Source organism: Anarrhichthys ocellatus, unplaced genomic scaffold (assembly GCF_004355925.1).
Source record: "Anarrhichthys ocellatus isolate YVR2014 unplaced genomic scaffold, GSC_Weel_1.0 scaffold65, whole genome shotgun sequence".
Lineage (NCBI taxonomy): Eukaryota > Metazoa > Chordata > Actinopteri > Perciformes > Anarhichadidae > Anarrhichthys > Anarrhichthys ocellatus.
This window is the reverse complement of record NW_022280095.1, coordinates 1,760,999-1,783,691: the sequence shown is the minus strand read 5'-3', so window position 1 is coordinate 1,783,691 and position 22,693 is coordinate 1,760,999. Positions and strand designations below refer to the sequence as shown.

Here is a 22,693-nt window from a genome sequence, read left to right as displayed (position 1 = left end):
GCTCTGCCCTCAGGACTCTAATCACTGGCATGGCGTCTGGCAGCATTGTGGCGTTCAACATAGACTTCAACCGCTGGCACTACGAACACCAGAACAGGTACTGAGGTGGACAGCGTGAGGAAGAGGATGGAGAGAGGAGAGAAGAACAAGAGGGAGAGGAGGTGAAGCATTCTGCTGTGTATCTGCAACGTGGGGAGACTAAAGGTACCGAGAGGAAGGAATAACAAGTACCGGACCTTAGGCTCCATTCCCTTGTTGAAGTTTACTTGATTTGAGGATGCGGCAGCGCTGGTGGAAATAACATCCTCTGTGCATATGTGTACGTACACGCGTGGGTAGCCACAGACACATAATAGCCCGAAGATACACACCAAAACCTGCAAATAAAATAGACCGCAGAATGGGGAAAAAGAGCAAGTCAAGCAGACCTGGTAGAGGTCGATCATACCCGTACCTCTCACAGGACCGGTGCAGTTACTGTTCCTGGTACGCTTAATGCTTCACAGACAAAGAACTGAGTTTTGTTTTCCCTCATACTCTTTTTATTTCTTCTTTATCAATATTGTTTTTTGCTTTTCGTTTGAGGGGGAGTTTAGTCTGGGAATTATTGGGTGGACTATAAATTAAGACTTCTTCAAAGTGTCGAAACTGATTAGAAATGGTCAGAAATGATCCCGCCCCACCCACTGCTTTAAAAAGAAAAAAACGGTGCTATTGGCTTGATCTTAAAATTCACACTTGAAAAATTGCCTGGGGTTACAATTTTATTTGATTGTATCTTATTTGATTTGATCTTATTTGATTTGATCTTACTTGATTTGATTTTATAATGTGAATTAAAAAAACATTTCTTTGACCCGCAGCGGGGTTAAATCTGATTCTTATGTAAATAAGGCTCTGCTTCCTTCAGAGTCGACGCGTGTTCTTTCACTACACAAACTGCGCTTATCACCTTTAATTTATTAATGACTTGCTGTATGTAAAATATTGTGTAATAATTATTATAATGTTGACGAGACTGATGATAATAACGGCAGTGTCAAGGACGGTGATTGTTTTGCCAGAGATGGTAATGATAAAGAAGTCTTGTGCCAGTGCCACCGAGGATGACAAACACAAGACTGACGGGATTTCCTTTGTATATTTGGTGATTGTTTTGTCAAATATGTACATATAGTCTTGATTCAAGCTTGGTGGGAGACTTAATCAGCTGAATATGACTGAAAGCGCAAAGGAAACCTTCACTTACCCACATTTGTTGATTATTTAAAAGAAGAGAATCAAATCAATGTAAAAGTTTGTTTTGTATTTGCACTTTGCACCAATCACACGTCATTATTTATTAGCTTGGTTCTTTCTGGTCGGCTGCCATTTTGTTTAGGTCCATTTCCCCTTCGGGATTATTTGTGCATTGATGTTTGTATTTAAAGCGTTGAGCTCATGTGTGATTATTAGGTTTTACAACCTCACCGTTGTAAGCAATATCATGATTCTGTAGCTGATAGAGGCGGGAAGGGAGGAGGAGAGGGGATGAAATGTGAGACGGACTGTATGTGTGAAGCCATCTTGATCAAATGCGCACATGCACATACTCTATCGACAGGTTCAACTTACGTATCCAAAAAAAGGTTAAATATTTTTGGATCTATGAAACCCTAAAAACTATTGTATTCATGTTTTATTGCAAAGATGTAAAATACGACATGTGTGAGTTGAAAAAAAAAAAATCATGATAAGAAAAATAAAATATGCAAAGAATTTGATGACTTGACTTTTCATTGGTCACATATTTTGTTTCACTGAAAGGTTTCCGTTCTGCGTCAAGAGAGTAGCGCTGCACAGAGAGCGAGACATCAAGGACGAGTTATTGTAGCACTCACCAGTCATGAGACACAGGAATGAAAGGAATCAAATGATTTCAAGAGACTCTTGAGTTCAAATATTGCAATCCAAACGCAATTTACTACATTGTTGAACTACCTGCCTTGCTGTTTTTTTCATTTCTGTCTGTTTCTGGGGGTCATATTCTGCACCACTTCCTACAGATTTAGAAATGTTAGTTTAATGAAGTTCCATTTCCAGCACTAGCTGCATGCCTCTTCCACCTCTTCCGGCTCTGGTTCTGCATTGTCTCTCTTTGCTTGAATCAAATCCATGAAACTTAACTGAAGTTCCCTTGAGAAACTCAAAGCGGGATTTTAAAAGCATCTCATTCAGCAGACTCGGTAATCAAGGAGAGACAAAAGTAGGAAAACATTCCCTACAAGCAGAGAATAAGTGCAATGTGTAAGATAGAAGGAAATCATTGGTGGCATTCATTGAACCCATGGACAAAAGTCAGATTTGCACTCACAAGGTACAGTATACAGTACAGTAACTCATGCAAGGAACGGGCAAGTATCCAAATAAGTATAAAGACAAAGGTCACCCAAGTTGGAAAATGTTTTAATCTTCTTTATGTCTCTGTGTTTTCAGGACTAGAACTGAAAATAAGAGCTCCAATATGACAAAACACCTCAATCAGGTGTTCAATCTGTACAGTTATTCTTTATCATCACGACTATTACAATGATTTTACTTCCTGGTTAACTTAAAAACAGACAATTTCAAACTTTGAATCTTTTTCTACATTGAACCAAACAGGTTCTAGAGATCATTACCTATATACCGGTGTGCATACAGATTCAACAACAGCTAAACATTAACAGACCTGACCCAATTGTTTGTGGCCTCTTAGCTCTCTGAGCCTTCAGTTGTTATTGAATGTTGTGGAAAAGTTGTGACAAAGATGATTTCTAATAATTTGTGTGTGGTGTATTTTTATTGCCGCGTCAAAGAAACTACACCTCACAGTGTTAAAACAAAAAACCTGCTTAGATACGACCATTACTGTAGCTTCAGCTTGGAATACAAACGAGTCTCGACAGCTGCACAAAGCGCTCACGCTTCAGTCACTATGGAGACTGAGATCAGACCCCATATGAGCTGACAGTCAAGAGAGGGTAATCCGTTACGCTGGAAGACCTGTCTGACAGGCCCAGAGTTTCATCTTGTTATGGCACTTTTAACCTGATCTGTAGCTGAAGTCCGAGGCCGACTGCCCGTCTGAGACACAAAACTCATTTCTTACTCACCTTTACATCCACAGCACGATGTTTTCTGCATCGTCCTTTCCCCCGGAGACTTTTAAAAACAACTTGGCATGAGTACAGTTTTTAAGGTATCTCACCTTTTATTAGGGTAAAAAAAAAGAAAAAGGAGTTACAGCATCCCAAAGCCTGACTGAACTGAGACACAATCATGCATTTCTGTACAAAGTAATGGTCTGTAACACTTATGTAATTCTGATTTTGCAATGTAGTCTACAGACATTATGAGACATGCTGTGCAAACCTGAAAGCAACATTATTGTTCCACTGTAAATATGACAAGCACAGTGCAAGAAATGTATTTTGCAAAAATGAAGAGGAAAGATAATAGTTCCTCATTAAGCTTTTTTTCTGCTGAGAGAAAGCGGTTTCTCTTCGTGGTTGAATTAAGGCTCAGAAAGATTCAGTCAGTCTCACTCAAGACCTCTTCATCCCATGTGAGCTTTATTTACCCTGTGCTTATTGAAATGGACACACCTGACTCACTGGACCATCGGGATTAGAAGATGCACGCGTTGAGTGTAATGCCGTGCTGTCACCTGACAAAGTGTTTTTTGTGTTGATATGTCACAGTGAGTAGGTGCTGGGCCTCCATCTGCTTTGTGTGTATGAATACATGCACAAGGAGTTGCACATGGACATAATACAGTATGCCCATGTGTCTCCCTCAGGTGGACAGGGAGGAGATGGTGGACCTATGAGACGAGATGCTACAGATCTCCATGTTGGTGAAGGAGCTCCCTCCCTCGCTGCTGCAGTCAGGGACAGATGAAGAGGAGGAGATGATGTTCTTCAGCCTGTGGAGGGAGATGATGAGCAGCGTCAGCAGGAACACCAGCAGGCCGAGGAAGAGCCACACGTAAACATAAATGTTGCCCTGACGTCCTGGTGACGAGGCGGCCGCGGAAGTGGAAGCAGAGGTTGGGGAGAAGCGGAGGAAGGTCCCATCGCCCAATGGAGAGATTCCAGTCTCATTATGGTCCACAGACGAGACGTCCATCCCTGACATCCTGGCTGATGTCCTGCATGGATTTGCATGAGGGCAAAAGAGAGATGAGTGAGATTTATTGTGAAACTATTGTGAAGATACTTCAACATTTATAATTCATATGGCCTTTATAAGAAATTCTCTTTTGTCTGCTGAAGCTGCCGCGGATTTATTTTCTCCCTCCAGGACACTTCAGCACGGCAGATGCTTGCTGACAAAAGAGCTTTCATATATATATATATATATATATATATATATATATATATATTACATTGCTCTAGATGGATAACCTTATCATCTGCCTATAAGTTGCTAAATAAATAACTAAAAACACTTGTTTTTAGGGCTAAACTGCAACTTGGAAAGAAATGTGCATGTATTTGCAGAAACAAGCAAAAAGGTGCAATACAAATGTATTGTGTTATGATGTATGAAATATGTATGAAACACCCATAAAAACAAAGACTATACCTATAAACACAATATGATTTTTTGCAGTGTGGTTTGCAGAATTGTTGCTTGCTCACTAAAAGTTGATGCAATGTGAACATGTGTGTATAAGGATGATTTTCCGGCTAATCACAAAAAATTTGCAAAACTCCTACAGTATGAACGCTGGTGTGTGTGTGTGTGTGTGTGTGTGTGTGTACTGAGCGGGCTATAATAAAGAGTAACAGCAGGGGGAGTGCTTGCCTCATCAAAGGTCTGTCACAGGCTTGGGGCCCGCAGCCGCGTATATGGAAAGGCATTCTTATCTGATGAAATTAAACTCCTCATAATCAGCTTTCACAAAGACAGCTGAGAGCCTATACCCTCCTCCACTGCATATTAATGCTGCTAATAATGTTCCACTGCAAATCACTGCGAGGCGCACAACTGACTGGCGGATGTGATTGCGCTTTGTAGAGTAGAAACGTCTTTGTGTCGGTGAGAGACAGGGAGCAAAGGGAGGCTGTTTTGTATTTGGGTTAGCCCAGCATTGTGTCTTGATTGGATCGGAGAAAGACACTTCAAAGGGAGGAATGATTGACCATGACCAGAATGAAAGCAGGGGCGCTCTTTACCTCAGAGTTGTGTGTGTGTGTGTGTGTGTGTGTGTGTGTGCGTGTGTGCTCGTTTCTCCCCTCTCTCCTCTCTCCCCTCCGTTTCATGCTTCATGCATTTCGCCATACGATATGTGTCCCTCGCCACATTATATTCACGAGAGTCACCTGAACTATATAACGTTACCGTGAGCCTTTGAGAGGCAGTGGCTGCATGTGTGGCAGAGTTAATAGACCATTGTTTCCACGGGGAAGCTAGTTTAGAAAATAGGGAATGCTAGTAGAAACCCCCCTATTTCAATGTGGACATTTGTTACTTTTATTGTTATGTATAAAGTTGAGCAGAGGGCGTCCATAGCTCAAAGTCGCAGCACAGCCTGGTCCTTCACAATAAAGCCACAGCCTGGTCCTTCACAATAAAGCGATAGTTTACCGCACTCCTGTTGAGTGAATGCCTGCATTGCAGACTTTTGGCATACAAACTGTACGTTTTGCACAGGTAAGTGAGCTACAATTGGACTGTTACTGTGGCAAAATACAGTATAAACGTTTGTGAACGCTATAAGCATTTCTTCGGAAATAACCCTGCAAAGTGGAGTTTACCTGCAAGGCCTTAGATAGGTGTATGTGTTGGAAGCATCAGCGATTAGCAATGCTAACTGCAGCCAAATAGCTTAAATAGTTCCTAAATTCAACACACTCTTATAACATGAAAAAGTATTTGTAGATCACATTAATAAACTATAGAATAACATCAGACAATAACACGAGGGTTGGTCCACATTAACTTCTTTTACCCATAAAACAGTTGAGAATTGTGTGGAGCATGCAGGTGTGAAACTATGTTTATTGTATTTAATGTAGTTTTTGTTCTTTGGTAGAGAACATGTTATTGATGGTGGATGCAGTGTAGACACTACAGTACTAACCCTGTACAGTGAAGTATTGTGAGACCTTTATTGCAAGACTTGAATATATTCTAGCCCCATTCATAGTCAACAGCTAGATGAAGATATGACTTTTCTATTGTCAGTAATAGGCTTTGCCAGCAGTTCATTTTGAGCCTGTAACACTTGTTGGTACACAACTTTTCTTAATCTCCAATTGAGCAGTGTCGCTTTTGAAGCTTAAGCAAGCCACTCTGTGCCCAAACTCCTTCCTTCTGAACTCATTTACTCGCTTTTATTCTCTCCGTTTGTGTCTCTCTGGATGATACAGTTGACAGGAGCTCTCTTTAATTTACGGCCCGCTGTACCTTCAGGGAGATCCACAGCATAATGAGGGAGGAAGAGTCGGGCCGCTCTCTTTCTGTGACTGATTGCATGCTCTCTTGCCCCAACTCTGTTTTCTTTATCAAATACTCCCAGTGGTCTTCCCAGCCCAATGAAAAACCAATGAGTATTGATATTCACTGCACATGCATTGCTATTCCCTCCTTCTGCTGCGATTTATCATTTTCTCGCCATCCTCAATCATCAGTTTAATTTATTTAATTAGTTAGTTTGTTTGATAACACATTCAAAATACAAATTGATATATACGTACATAAGGTTCAGAAATTGTGATGGAGAGGTGCAGAAAACCATGAGGGGCTTGATTAGGTCACTCTTTCTCAATCCATTGGAAAAGGAGAAAAAAATATTCATATTGTAAAATATTCCTGAAATAATTTCCTGATATTCCTAAAATTATTTGACCATCTTTATTTCAGGATTATTAACAATATGTTTCTTTGTAATTGCTGATAGTGTGTGTGTGTGTGGGGGGACCCACAAATTAACTCCAATTTCAACCTAAAATTTTACTAATTTTGTAATTTCAGCTGAAAATGTGTCCATCATGAGTCATTTCCACGAACATGACACTGAACCCCCGCCCGCTCGCTCATCCTCCATCTCTCTACTCTAATTTCTTCTACTCCACCACCATTTTCTGTATAGGTGGCTGTCGTTAATCATATGTTGTTTTCAAATCTGTGATGAAGCTCGTTCATTGTCGGCTGAAGTGGCTGATAATTGGGCTTAATGATGCTTTTTGTATCCAGGCAACGGGGTATGGTGAGTTCTTTTTCAAGCTAATCTACTTTAAGAGGCCAAGCCATGCAGTCCCACTGAGGCTGAAGAGGTCAGACACACACACACACACACACACACCTACGTTAATAAATGGACACCGGTAGTTATTTTTCTTAGAAATAGCTACAAGCGCAATACAGAGAACACCAGGGACTAATTGGAAAAGTGATGTATCACTATCGAGAAAAATTATAGATATGTTGAAAACGTCTTGGCTATTTATGCAGTTGAGATAGGAAGACGTGTTGGAGCTGAGTTTATTCTTGTCTCCAAATGGTCGGCAATCTTCTGCATTTGGTATTTACTGCTGAGCAACACAGCCACATGTCAGCTGGTAGAAATAACAGTTGGGCAACTTGGGCAGAAGGCAGCTAGAGAAGCGCACTCGTAGACCGAACGTAGCTGGTTCCAGTCGCTCGCCAGATGGCACAAAATCTGGCAAAATGACAGCTAGCAACTGGGAGGTTGTCAGAATCACGATCAGATGCAAGCTCCTGTCATTGTGCCGTCAAGCCTCTCCATCTTATCGCTGTGTGTATGGGTTGTTTGGATCACCTCCATAACATTTCTTTTCATTGGATGAACTTACTTGTTGAAACCTAATCAAGTGAGACTTCTCACCATAGCCAATATTTACAAAACTAAAAGGTAGTCAAGCTAAAACTGAAGGGTAAATGAGAAGCGCTTGTGGAGGGTACAGGGGCAGCAGCCAGAGCCTCTGATGTGCTAGCAGCAGGGATGTTGGGATGAACCGATTTCGCTCTAACCGCGGTTATAAAAAGTCAAGCTTTCATAACTAATAATCGGAGAAGCTACAGCATGATCCTCTCTCCTCTGAGGCCAGGGATCCGGCTCCGCCTGAGTCTGCCGGTGAAGAACTTTTGGTCGAAGTTCCAGCTGGTAGCTGGGCAGGCCACATGGAGGCTGGCCGCTCACCATGATGATGATGATGACGTGCTGGACATCGGAAATATGCTCCTTCTCCAGAGTCCAAGCTCGCTCAGTTTCAGTTGGGACGCAAACTGCGTTTTCCAGAAGTTTTTGCAGCTAGTAGGCGGGATGGCATCCATGATTGCTGTAGTGCTGCGCCATGCCTACCTGTTGAGAAGTCAAATGTAATGGTTCTGCCCTCAAGTGGTGGCATCAATCCAGAGTGCGAGGGCATCATCTTTTAGAGGTATGCCTACATGTCGGCCTTTAGTGTCTGGACCGTAACATTACGGTCCAGATGCTTTGGTTGCTACTCTTTCAGCTGGATTCAGTCAGCCCTCGGGTCTTCTTTAACAGCTCAAACAAACATACAGCGTGATACCACATTACTTTAGGATCGCTTCTAAACATGAACATTTACCAAATGTGCAAACCCAGTATGAGGCAAAAGGAAGCGTTGCAACTTTATTTGGTATGGAAAACCCTTGAGTTCAGATAAAAATGTAAAAAAAGTCAGTTTATGCCATTATGTTTCAGTGTAAATTGATCTTGCCACAGTTTTTAATAGTTTAACAGACACCATGCACAGCCGCCACATGCTCTTCTCGCTGTCATTCTCCCTCTCACTGAGGAAAGGAGCCTTGCTTAGTCTGAAATGCACTCAGGTGTGATCTTCATACCCTTCCCTCTGAGCCGATATGGCCTTTTCTCTGTTGGACTGCTGGTTCAGGATAATGGAAGCTGCTGCTCCTCTGAGAGGCAAGGAGCAATAGTCTGTCCGGTCTTCAAAAGTCGCACAAGAGCCGCTCATTCTTTGACTTGACCTGCGTCTCGGTCCTCCTTTAACAACTCAACAGGGCCATGTGGAGTTCAGGCATTTTGAGACTGTTCTGCTTTTCAGCCTGGAGCCCATCAACGGCTCGTAGGAAAAAATGCTCTTCCATTCCACTGCCAGCAGTGACGTTTTATTCCTGATTTATACATTTCAGTTTTTTTTCTGTCAGCATCACCCTCTCGGCTACATCAAGAGCTTTTTTTTTTTTTTGTATAGCCTTGGATATCTCTACTGCACACTCTTCAAACCGAGCTGCTTTGAGCAAATTTCTCTTCATGTGTTCCACAGCTTTCTTCTCACTCCGCTCCGCCTTTGCTTGTTCGGTCTTGACTTGAGCATGTGTTTTGTCCCCCCCCCCCCCACCCGTCTGTATCTATAGAAAGTAAGCTTTGTCTCCCAAAGCTCCCTTTTGTCCTGATCAATCTCCTTCCTGAGCTGCACAGCCTCTCCAAGTCACTCCCCAAACAGTCTCCTCCTCTGTCGGTGGAGTATGTTCAGCAGAACTCCTCCTGAGACATTGTGCCGTGAAGCTTCCTCTGCTCCACTTTCTCAATCTGTTCCTCACATTTTCTCATCATCTCCTTATAATCTTCCTCACTGTCAGCGTTTAGTGAGTGCATATTTGCTACAATTGGTCTTGTCTGATGAGTTCTGACCACGTAACGATCCTGTGCTCTTCTGTATTTTGCACAGTTTTATCTTCCTGGGTGTAGGCTATTTGTTTGAAGTCTTTTCTACAGTGTGTATTTTTTTACGTGCATATTGGGTTTTAAGACTGCCAGACATTTGTTTAACTAAATGATGACGTTTGCTCTACAGTTTTATGCTCTAAAGGTGTTCTTGATCTATTGCTTTAATGACAATAATATCATAAAACATAGCAATTATTGTTTGTTTTCAGAGATTTAATTTAATTGTTTATAAAAAGTATCAGTTTTGCACAAGGCTTGTTTATATTCACAATAGCTCACCCATCCAGGGCCGAGCAGAGCCTTGGACTCTCTATTGTTTTTAAAACCTAGACATCTCTTTCGGCTACAGGAAATAGCCCTAGCCATTACTGGAAGTGTTACAGTCCATGCACGCAGCATATATGCAAATATCGACGAAATCCTTAACCCCCAAGATAAACACAGTATGTTGTCTGTTCAGTTCTGGTATTAGCTCCTCACGTCATGAATAATGGACAAGACCCATGTGTGGCAAATGTCATGGCATTTCAGCCATATTCTTTTGTGCCTGTGTGCGTGTGTGTGTGTGCATGTATGTTTGCGCATATTTTCTTATACTGTATTCATGCCTGAAAAGACAAAAACAAGCTGAACCAATAGCAGAAATGCCATATTAATTCACATACATGCGTATATATGTGAAAATAGGAACGATACACACACATACGGTATGCACAGGCATACACACACTGTTCCAGCTCAAACAACAGATTGCCAAGAGATAAAAGCAGCCTGAATTTCAAACATGTTTTATGTTTCATATTCTGAGCCAGATCAGCTGAAAACAGACCCGAGGCTCAACCGCTTGAATTCCAAATCGCCTCTGCATCCCCAAATACCACAGATAACCCACTTAGGGGTCAGAGATATGCAGGGATGATGAAAGTATGAAGAAAGTTATGTTTTAATATGCGTCAGTGGCCCTCCACCATTTCCCCACAAGACGCCAAACAATCTGTTTTCAATTGTTTGAGTATTTAACTTTAAAATGAACTTAAACTTAAAAGACTGTGTGCAAGTATAAACACAAGTAACGTGTGCCAATAAATGACGGGCAAGCCTCAAAATTTAGAAAAACAGGTGGAATTCGAATGAGTCCTCAAAACAATAAACTCGGGCCTAATGTTTTTATTCATTGCGTTTATATTTGAATGATAAAATCTCACAGCGCACCTGAGTGCACTCGAAAGCTTCGCCAGGGGTCAATCTGCACTGTTCAACTGTTACCAGATTCGCTCAGATATTCAGTGGATAAAAGTGAGTATTTCAGAAAACCTAAATTGTAATGAGATCTTAAAGGTGCTACGAAGGGCTTGTTACAATCGACAGAAAGATAACTTGAGTTGAAACCAGAGAAACGGAGATCATTCCGAATAGGAAGTATTGGAAGATATTTTGGTCAGTGGCCAGTGTAGATAATGAGCTCTTTTGCTTTGATGTCTGAGTGTGTGTGTGTGTGTGTGTGTGTGTGTGTGTGTGTGTGTGTGTGTGTGTGTTCATCCCTGTGGTGAAGTGTATTTTTACACCTCGTTCTTCTCATATCTGTTAATTACTCCTGATAATTCGTAGTGCAGTTGCCAATACTTTACATCTGCTCTTGTGTGTCTGTGTTTATTATGATGGACAGGGTGAATCATACTTCATTTCAAACACAAACAAACTCTGCTCTTGTTCTCATTGCACTGAAAGTACACTTTTTTTCATGTCCTGCTCTTTTTCCCCCCGAATCTTTGGGTACAATTGCTTCACTCATTACTCACTCCTTCCCTCTTTCTCTCAACTGTCACATAGGAAGCCCGCTTATTTACCAAGTTGGTGAATGAATGTATACATGAATTCTTCCCCCCCCCTACTATTATCTTTTCCTACAAGTCTCATGGAACATTCATTTATTTTTCTTCCTACATTTTGCTATTTCATCTTCACGTTTTGTCTCCTTTTTCCGTCCTCCTCCCGATCTGTCTGAAACAGTGTTTGTTCTCTCACGACTGCTCTGCGGGCAGAGACAACGCACTGAATAAAGTTGCCGGCAACTGACGAGAGACGGATACATTTGAGGTGAATAACGGCTCTTTGTATTCAGCAGGAATCCGCTCTTACAGAACAGATTAACTCCGTTCCCGTTCTGTCTCGCACTCAATTGGAAAGGTTTCATAAAAAGCAGCCTAAAGCATCGGCAGCATGAATTAAATTGTTGAGAAAAGCAAAAGTTACAGACCTTTTTTTTTAAAATGCGAGGCAGGTGTTTCTCGTAGGCGTTCACGTCGTGCAGAAATCCATCCCGTACTGTTTGGTGTTTCCAGCCGAGCAAACCAGATCTGTTGCCCCTGGGATCTTCCCTATGAGTCTGTCCGCACTCTCTCTCTCTCTCTCTCTCTCTCTCTCTCTCTCTCTCTCTCTCTCTGTCATTCAGTGTTACACACAGGCACTACAGAGACACTGTCAGATGTGGATCCTCTATGAATGGGCTCACATTCACAAGGGAACACACACATACACAAGGTCTGTAACTGAGAGGCTGTAACTAATGAATAATGTTTTTTATACTTGAAAACTGGTGAAGAGGAAAGAAGAGAGGAAAGAGAAGAGAGGGAGTAGTGCTCGCTCTAATCACATCTTCTCTCTCTCTCTCTCTCTCTCTGTTGTCACTCCCTCCGTCACTCCCTCACTCTGCCCTCCCACTCCCTCTCTCTGCTGCTCATCACCTTTCAATAATGACCACATTAACAGTCAAATCTATTCTGTGTTTTTTGTGCTCTCATTTTCACTGAGCAAACAGTCCTCGCATTTAACAAGCTGTCCATTAACATGTGCGGACAAATAGCTAGATCAATAGACATACACCTACATAAACGGTTTGATAACTCACCAATAAATCAATATTTGTCATTACACGGACACCCGCTCCCACACACCCAATCGACCCTTTGTTTCGCTTCTCTCAAGTTTACGTGAAGGACACAGCCTTGCTCTCTGCTCTCGGCAAACTGCGTCAGTAGACGGTATCCAGTGGTGAGCAATAACCGGCTGCCGGCGTGCCGACAGACTGAACTGCTCAATCAGATGAGACCCCAAATCAGCAGATGAATGAGAAAGGGCGGCCATAGAAAAGAAGAAACACCCCTCTTCATCCCTTTGCAGCTCTTCTTGCCTTTCTTCATCTTCAGCTTGTTTTTTTCCCTCTCTCTTTCTCCTTCTGATCCCCCCTCTAAACACTATGTCTCTTAACAGCAGCTCAGCACATCTATTCTGTAAAAGTGCACACATCGTTCTATACAAATAAAAAATGACCATATATGGACATATTATGCAGAAACTAACTACATATGAAATAAGATCTTTTTTCCCCAAAATGCTCTCCATATGTTTTCATCAATCAACAACAGAGATGATTCTGTTCTCAGAAGTTAAACTGTTTAGTGAGCAACCCAACATTATGGTCTCCTCATTAAAAGGTCAGTTCACCCAAATTATAAATTATAATATTTTCTCACTCACCTCTTGAGGCCACTAACCAATACAATATGGAGGCGGGGTTTGTTTGTTGTTGATTATAAGTGGTGGTGCCTTCAGCTGAATGCTAACATCGTGCTAACATGTTAATGCTAGCATGTTTGCCATGTTCACCATCGAAGTGCTAATTAGCAGTAAACGGCACAAAGTACAGTTATGTAATTAGTCTCGCAGGTATTACATCGTCTGGGGACAGTAAATGTTTGTACATCAAGTGGATGTTGAGATACTGGAAAATAATGACCTGCTGGTGTGATTAGAAGGTCAGAGGATCACTATTAGTCAGTAGAATTTAATATTTGTGGCAAATTTATATAGCGACCCATCCAATAATTGTCTAGACATTTCATTCTAAAACACAAATGACAACCTGCTGATGGTGCCAGACGAAAAGCCAGAGTCACCAACGTCATTGAGTTCATTCATCTGGGGACCATTAATGTCTGTACATCCCATAATTGTGGAGCTATTTCAACACCGAGCGACAGATCTATCAACATACTGACAGACCGCAAAGCCATGCCGCTCACAGAGACAGTGTTCGTGTTACTTTGGAGAATCAACAGAACAAGCTGTCAACAGAACAAAGTATTTCTTTGATAGAAATGAGTTCAAGTGGAGGAAAGATTTTTTTTTTGTAATTTGCGTGAACCAGCCCTTTAAAGTGCTTTGCTTTGATTGTAAGAGTATGCGAACCACTTGAAATGCAGCTCAGTCGCCTCTGTTCTAAAATAGATCTTGCGCATGACCCTAAATCTCACGCATGAGCTTGTTAGCACCTTGATGGTTGGTATTCATGAAGGTGTTAATCGTGTGGCAGACGACACCTGTACCTGCTCTTTGAAGGGGAAAAGGTGCCTCCGCCTCCACAGATGCCTCTGTCCTCCGCCATCTGCCCGCTGACACAGACACCAGAGGGGAATAGCAGCACTGGAGAACAGAGAGAGTGGACATGAGAGGACCATGACTTTATTTCACACCCAAATCCAGCTTTCACTGACATCACATGGCTGATATTCATGTGTACTTCACACAACATTTGACAGGTCTGGGATTCAACTGATGAGCATGTATCCGTTTGTGGATATTTCCTTAATCTGAACCACCCAAATGAAAAAATATATATATATTTATTAAAATATTTTTAATGAGACGCTTAAGGCAGTTTCGCTGGTGTTGACAGTGTTGAGAGAGAAACCAAGGACAGAGGGCAGGAACATGATTTAATTATTCAAATAATTATTTCCCCTGACCTCCACTCTGCTAATCACACTCTGCAAGACCATTTCTAAATCTATTACAGGGAATCGTTACACTCACCCGATTCTCTGTTTTTCCTAAGGAGGGAATATGTTTCGGAGAGCTAATTATGTCTCTGTGACAACACGTGCTTGTTTCTGTGCAAATGTGTGTGTGTGTGTGTGTGTGTGTGTGTGTGTGTGTGTGTGAGAGAGAGAGAGGACTGAAGGATGGAGATAAGAGCTTTGGCCTCAGCTGGTTTTTGTAACTAATCCCAGAAGGCGTGGCCGCCAATTCCGTGTCATTCCCTGATATCCCAGCCTGCTCTGACTCCATGCCATCCTAACACTGCCCTTGTGAGGACACCAGTCTCTGCACTGCATGTTAATGAGGGGGAGATGGCAACGAAGGGGGTGCAATTGCATTTTGTGACTATTTTGGGCTAAACTGTGTGTGTGTGTGTGTGTGTGTGTGTGTGTGTGTATGTTTGACAAGCTCATTCTGCTAAACTCTGGGGGGGGACAACTTTAAACCCCCAGATAACAGGAAGGTGTCAAGATAATAGTTGCAAGTATGTTGGAAGTTCTGGTTATTGTAGATGCACTGCCAGATATGCGTTACATCTCTCTGGTAATCTGTAGCAATTTGCACTGCTCTGAGAGAGAAGCTCACAAAAGCAAGACTTTGATGAGAGCAGGAGAGCGGACCGTTTCACTTGACTTCTCCTGATTGCAAGAGAAAGTATCGCTCCATCCCTAATCTGTGAGAAACAGTAAGAACGTAATATATATTGTCCTCGTCTCCGAGATGTTGTGCAGAATTATTTGTGACGTTCAGTTTGGTTTTTTAAAGATTTTGCAGAGCAATAAATATGCACAGACTGTACTGCAGCTTTTGGTCTCGTGGCAGTGTCATGCCAATCAAAAAGATTTCCACAGATCTGACGGCGGGGTGCAGAGAAAACATACTGAGGCATAACAGGGACACACTCACACAGAGACACGCAGGACAGTAGCCTGACAGGCGAGTACTTGGCTGGAATAACAATGAGAGAGATGAAAATAGGACATTGGTTCTGGGGGGGGGGTAACGGGCTTAAACGACAACACACATGTGCAAGAACACGTCTGGGCAAGACACCTTTAAAGTGGACTGAAATCAAAGCTCTACTGAAACCTTTACCGCTTATAGTCTTGGCAATTCTGCCTGATCCCTCTGAAGGATATACACTCTAAATTTACGACAGGAGAGAAGAAAGAAAAAAAATGTCCTCAAAGTCATATTCATTTGAATATATGAATAATTTAGTGCACCAAAAGATTTGAGGCCCTTAAATTGCAAATAAAAAAGAAAAAGCCCGTACTCTTCCGACATTCATAATTCATACGTACCATGGCTCAGGCATGGAGAGACAGGGAGATATTCCATGCACGAGTTATAAAAAAAAAGGTATAGAGAGGATACAAGGACAAAAAGACACGTCCTTGTGTATAATTAATTAGTGAGTCGGTTTATGGCTTTTACATTTCAGTCAATCTGTGAATATTTATTTCTCTCCCTCTCTCGCTGTTTTCCTATAATTCACTCCAAATAGTTAATGAACCGAAAGCAGACCCTGAAACTAAACAATTAAACTTCCATCATGTCGACGGACAGTGGAATTTTAAAACAATAGTTTGAAACCGGGAAAAGCCGATAGACGATTAATCGACCAATACCTATCAAGAGCTGGTAGTGTTGCAATATATATTCAAGAGATAACTTTTGTCAAGAGAAATAAACTGAAAACACGTCAGATATGAAATAGGTTGTTGCTGGGTGTGCAAAGTTTGAGCCCACATTTTCTCCTGTCCTAAACGGTCCTATCTGGTCCTATCCGGTCCTATCTGGTCCTATCTGGTCCTATCCGGTCCTATCCTGTGCTATCCGGTCCTATCTGGTCCTATCTGGTCCTATCTGGTCCTATCCGGTCCTATCCTGTCCTACCCTGTCCTATCCTGTCCTACCCTGTGCTATCCTGCCCTATCTGGTCCTATCTGGTCATATCTGGTCATATCTGGTCCTATCTGGTCCTATCTGGTCATATCTGGTCCTATCTGGTCATATCTGGTCATATCTGGTCCTATCCTGTCCTATCTGGTCCTATCCTGTCCTATCTGGTCCTATCTGGTCCTATCCTGTCCTATCCTGTCCTATCTGGTCCTATCTGGTCCTATCCTGTCCTATCTGGTCCTATCTGGTCCTATCCTGTCCTATCCTGTCCTATCTGGTCCTATCCGGTCCTATCTAGTCCTATCCGGTTCTATCTGGTCCTATCTGGTCCTATCCTGTCCATTTTCACAGATATAATGTCCAACAGGCTGTGATATTCTATAATGTGTTACCTTCTGGTTATAGATTGGCATGTGTGTGTGTGTGTGTGTGTGTGTGTGTGTGTGTGTGTGTGTTGTGGTGTCCACGTTTGAGCAGCATAATTATTCCATAAGACAATGAGAGCTCCCAGTCTTGACGTAACACCCCCCGCCGCCCCTCCGCAGCTCATTTTCTTTTCATGCCCCCGGCTCATTACAGTGATGGGCCTTCTAATGGAGGAGATTGGCACCACATTTCCACATCATATCCCTCAACAAAAGGTCTTTTGATTCGCACGAGGATCATTAAATAAAGCATTATGATAGCACAAAGACGGTGTGAAACTTGTCACTTCCAGACAGCAGAGAAAGAGGATAGATCTGCTGATAGGTGAATGGTTGATTATGTTTAACTTGTGATCACTGCTCCTCATGTTTGATGTAGGTTGTTGATGTTTGTCAAGCGTTTTTTAAACTCTCTGCATATTAAATCATTTTGCAGTTTTTACTTCACTGATGCCCCTGCAGCTTGGCACAGATCATTTTACCTCTTCGGAGTTCTGTTAGTTGTCTCATGTTGCTTTGAAAATTTGAAAAACATCAAAGTGCTGATTGCTAACTTGCTTTAAGAGCCAATAAATGCTACTAATTGACCTTTAACCCAACATGACCCATCTATGTAACAGTGTTCAAATTAAGACTTTTTCCATGGGGCATTTGCATTTATTTGTCAAGCATACACACACATATACAGTACATAACAGATTGAGAAGGAGAGCAGAGTGCAGAGATATCAACCAATCAAAGTACAATCGTCTCCCCGTAGGAACAGACAGTAGTTTATTTGGCATGAGCTGACAGAAAAAGTTGCAATCAGCCAATTATCTAGATGTATTCTGATGATGTTGAGTTTTCCCCGAAGTGACTGGATATTACTCACACTCTCTTTGAGTAGTCATGTCAGTGGAGGGTTGTTGGTAAAATGACAGATACTAAGAAGATAACTAATGGACATTGACTGTGATTCTTAAATTTGCGTTGAGTGATGATCAGCTGATCAGCTTCTATTCCTGCAGAAGGTTATGGGATCCTGTTCAACATGGATGCACCTCAGCGTATTCATCTCTTTATCCTGCAGGTCAGGAGCCCGTTTCATGTTTTCTGCCTAATCTTTCTGTGCTCAGGGTGGGAGACGATCTCGGCTGTGAGCCCCCTCAACAGGGGTAACACCGCTGGATGAGGGTGCGGCTGAGAGATGAGACATGTCCATCCCCAGCTGGTAGGATTTTCCTGGATGGCACCGTATTTTAGAGGTGATGCTCAAACCCCTCCCCCCCAACCCATCTGGCCCAAGCCTGTCACCGGCAATACATCACGTTCATGAAATGGCAGCAGCCCAATGCTATCTGTCATCAGCAATCTGCATCTGCTCAGGGACCAAACGGAAATGAGGAAGAGGGATAAAGACAGAGGAAGATAGAGAGAGACTTTGTGTCCCCCGAGCAGGTGCCATGTTTGTGTTTGTGTGTGTGTAAATGTGAATGCGTGTGTGTGTGTGTGTGTGTGTGTGTGTGTGTGTGTGTGTATTTGCTCATTCCCTCCTTTTAGCACAGTGTGACCAGATATCGATTTATTTTTTTGAGAGGAGAAAATAGCCACAGCAGGCCACCTTATCTTTCATCTCTACTGGACCAAATAGGTGAGGATATTTCATCGGTTCTGTTAGAACAAAGTTCCAATGCATCTTATCTGTCAGCGAGAAGAGTACTCGCTGTCCCTTGCCTTGGCACTCGGGGCAGCTGGTATTGATATCTGTTTCAGCTTCACAACCTGAAATGTAACCCAAACGATACACTATACACACGGTCGGGAAAATGTGCTGGAAACACCTGAAGAACAGCAGCTGCATAAGGGACACATTCAGTAGGACTGAGAAAAATTGCTTCACTATCCGAAACTTTATGATCCCCTGTGCCGACAGCAGTTTATAATCTTGTAAATATAATCTGGTTAGAAATAAATAAGTTGTTGAGTCATGATTTTTGCCCTGTAAATACCAGAATCGATTATGGGTAATATTGTCTTGGTTGGTATAAAAAACATATATTTTTTCAAGTGTAGTTTTTGTAGTAGCCCAAAATAATAATTTTTAATAAGAACTTTTTTGTTCTTTTGTCTTTTTTGTTCTTTTGTCTTCAGGATTCTGCCCTCCAAAATGATCCCGTGGTTTTGGAGATTACACAGTTTATCTTTTTGTCTTTAACACATCAGACCATTATTGTTCAAATATCACCGTGTCTATTTTGATATAGAATCATAAGGAAGCGTAATGCTTTCACTTGAGCAATAAAATGTTTGCTCTGTTTTCTGAATTAACGAGATTATTATCTCGGTATTTCTGAGAAAAAGTTTCCATGAAAAGGAAATCTGCTCTGTTCTTCAGAATTAATGAGAGATCGATTTCTTAGACGCAAACATGTCCCACCTGTTTATTCCAGCACTGAGAAAGCTGTGAAGAATGACGGGACTGCAACTGAGCCGCAGCGTAGCCAGCCTGAATACCTTTCAGATGCCACATCTTTTGTCTGTGAAGCGTGCCATATCGGTTCAACTGACGCTGGAGAGAAAAACTTTCCTCAGAATTACTCAGATAATTAACTCAGAAAAACAGGGCAAATATCTAGTTTCACAAGTGAATGCATTATGCTTCTGTAGAACCACACTTTGCATACATACACTGTTGATGGGATTTCCATTATCATGAATACAATTTTGTTAAGTTGTAATAAAATCTGTCTCTGACATAATAACTGGAACATACTGTATGAACGTTTTATATGCTTTTGTGGTCTGGAAGTGTTTTAATTTGGCAAAAATGTTGGCACCTGACATAAAGCAAAGTTGTATTCCTGCCAACACTTTCTGTGGGTTACTTGGGTTTCTGCTTGATTGCAAACTCTTTGGAGGTAAAATGTCCCTCTAAGATAAGTGTATGGTGTTTGACCAGGATAGAGCTGAAACGCACTGTTATGGTCAAATGAGGAGGGTAGACAATGCTAAATGCACACACAAATATATTGCACAAAAACGTAAGGAGCCTTCCATCAAATACAGCTGTCCAGAAAGTATAGGAGTGAAGGTTGGCTGAAGATTCAAGAAGCAGCCTTGTGACCAAAAGATTGCAAATTGGAATCCTTAATCCCCTGTTGCTCCACTGGAGCTGCTCAGCGGCGGCATGAAAACACGGTGGTTAATGCTCCTGGGTCCTTCCCAGCTTCCATACTTGACTCTATAGTTTACTGCCTGTAGTTGTTGCTGTGACTAAGATGTGATAATAATAATCATCAACAACAACAACAATTTCAGGCAACTCTAAACATCCACTTGGTTTGCAGGCAAAAAAAATACACACAGTACTTTGAGTGACTTTTAATCAGATGAATTATTCACTGCTTTGCACCATCTTAGTTTAAGTAAGCAAAGATATTGTGGTAATTTGTCAAATTGGATTGATGAGGGTCACAATGTCATATCAGTTATAAATCAATCTGAACTTATTCCTGTTATTTGACTTCTTAGGTTGTAGCCTTGTGATAGGTCTCTTCATCTTCATGGTTACATAATCTGACATAATCAGATATGTCAAAAATCAGCTTGATTCCCTGCAAATGAAAAGCATGAGACCGTTATTACTGAAGAGAAAAGCTGCCACCTGATGGACAATGTAGAACCTGCAGGCGCTCAGCAGGCTACTCTTCCCTCGGACAAAACATGAAGCTTTCTATGTTGACTTTTTTCTTTTCTCTTGTTGCGCAATATGTATTTTTTATTGACTTCAAATATCCTGTATATTTAACATAGTTTTTAATTGAACTGGGTAAATCGTGTTTCCCCATGTACTGTCTACAGAATCAGAATCTCTAGTTCATTCTAGCTGTGTTAATACTCACAATATAACTCTGGTGTGAGCAGGGCCACAGCACGATATATCTCTGTGTTATCTATTGAAGCTGTCAGTTTGTTATCTGCAGTCGATCTTGGTTTTATATCCTGTTCCTGTGCTATTTTTAGTGTACCTGTCCTTGGGACAGAAAATCATGGCCACTCCTCTGACGTGGGATGCAACCACACGGCAACAACAAAGGCCACAGTGACACAGTGACAAGTACGGTAAATAATGCAGTTTACAGTTAAACCCCAGCTGAGGACCAAACTGACAGGAAGCCATTTAGCCAGAAGCAGCATTGCTTTCATCCTTAAACACATATGTTTTGGCGTGTAAAAAAATCAGGAAGATGACTAACTGCAGTCAAGTACAAGGTGCCAGTTTAAATATAAAATCCAGATTTGTGAGTATGAATAAATCACAGTGAAATCTACGATGAGCTGCATTAATAATTACATTATTTCACCTATACTCAAAGTGTGACACTGCCATTCGTGTCCAGCGACTTATCAAGAGTCCATACATAGTTCCATGACATGGTGACAAACGCTCCCTTCAGATCAGAGTCTCTGGAGAGATTCATAATCTGACGTTAACTGTATCTAGTTAGAAGAAAAGAAAAGAAGTAACTGATTTTAGGAAATATATTAAAACAAATGTCATAAAGTTAAAATATCATTTTCAGATAAGTATCTCATGCTTTTCATTGATTTATGTTGTGATTTTTTTTATTTATTCACACGACTTTGTTTTTGTTGAAACATCTCTGAGCAAAGTCAGATATGAATTTGAGTTATTCAGAAAACAGTAAATGTATCAGCTTCCTCAATGTTGAAATCGAGTTTCTCTTACAAGTAGCTAGTACAAAAAACATCATGCAAAACCATAGTCAAAACAGAAATCATGTTTTTATTACTAAATAAAAATTGAAACTACAGGCTTCCAGACGCACGACGTCGACTTCGACGTCAGTTATTTGGGCACGTGATTGTCCAGAGAACCGTTCAGAGGAAACAGCTGATCCGTCTACAAGGAAACTTCCCCGCCGGACCATCAACACCCTCACACACAGTGAAACGGCTTTACATCGCTTGAACACAGCTAGAGGTCGCTGTTTGTCTACAAAAAGGCAACAAACAAGAAAGTTACCGTCAATGTCTCGGCTGTAGTGGAATGCACAGGTCTTACGCGTCCACCTCCCCAACCTAACGTTAAACTGTTACACTCCGGTGGTCGTGATTATGGTGAGTTTGCAGTCAGGAACAGATGATAGTGTGATTTATCGTGGAAACCGACAGGAAACCACTAGTGGGCTGTGACACACTCATGTAAATGGCAGCCAGTCGTTTTTCTATTTGTCTTAACTTGTGTGTTTTTGATTGATGGGACACTGAAAAGTTATTGTAGCCATGGCAATGATGTTTCTTGCAAAATTCCGACCCTACTTAGATACTGTACTTTGGTCAGGGAGACAATAAAGTAACCAACTAAACAATATGAATAACACTAGCCAACATACAGCAACATCTGCATTGCTTACTACAGGGTGCATAGGTGGTGGACAGGGTGAATAGTTCCTAGAGGATAGAATAAATCCAGTATTTTCATGATAAAAAAGCAAAAAAAAAAGTACATAATTTACTGTACAATAGTTTTTTTTCTCTTGTTTACTATCATTTTAATTGCCTTGCAACCCCTTTCAGGATCTCAATCCCATGTTGGGAACCACAGGCCTACTATACGTACAGGGAACTGACAAATACCACATAATATGCTCCACTTGTCAGATGTAGATTTAATTATTTGAGTACATGTTTAACTCTTATTTTCTGTTACTTTTCCTTTCTTGCCATGGTGACCACCTTTATCTTTTTCTCATCTCCTTGTTTAAAG

At 41.5% G+C, this 22,693-nt stretch overlaps 2 protein-coding genes across 2 annotated transcripts in view; one reads left to right on the top strand and one right to left on the bottom strand.

The window, feature by feature from the left end:
- Positions 1-1,763, top strand: part of nbeaa (neurobeachin a) — an 82,622-nt gene extending 80,859 nt beyond the window's left edge. The window contains exon 60 of the mRNA XM_031872573.1: positions 14-1,763. Within this exon, the coding sequence (XP_031728433.1) occupies positions 14-104 (91 nt within the window). The 3' untranslated portion in view covers positions 105-1,763. The remainder of the gene's footprint in view (positions 1-13) is intronic.
- A 230-nt stretch (positions 1,764-1,993) lies between these two features.
- On the bottom strand, positions 1,994-12,286 carry sertm1 (serine rich and transmembrane domain containing 1). The gene is made up of 2 exons (XM_031872689.1): positions 11,970-12,286; positions 1,994-4,171 (listed from the first exon to the last, which is right to left on the bottom strand). Exon 2 carries the CDS (start codon positions 4,156-4,158, stop codon positions 3,817-3,819), a length of 342 nt encoding a protein of 113 aa, XP_031728549.1. The 5' UTR covers positions 4,159-4,171; positions 11,970-12,286; the 3' UTR covers positions 1,994-3,816.
- Between the last annotated feature and the right edge of the window lie 10,407 nt (positions 12,287-22,693).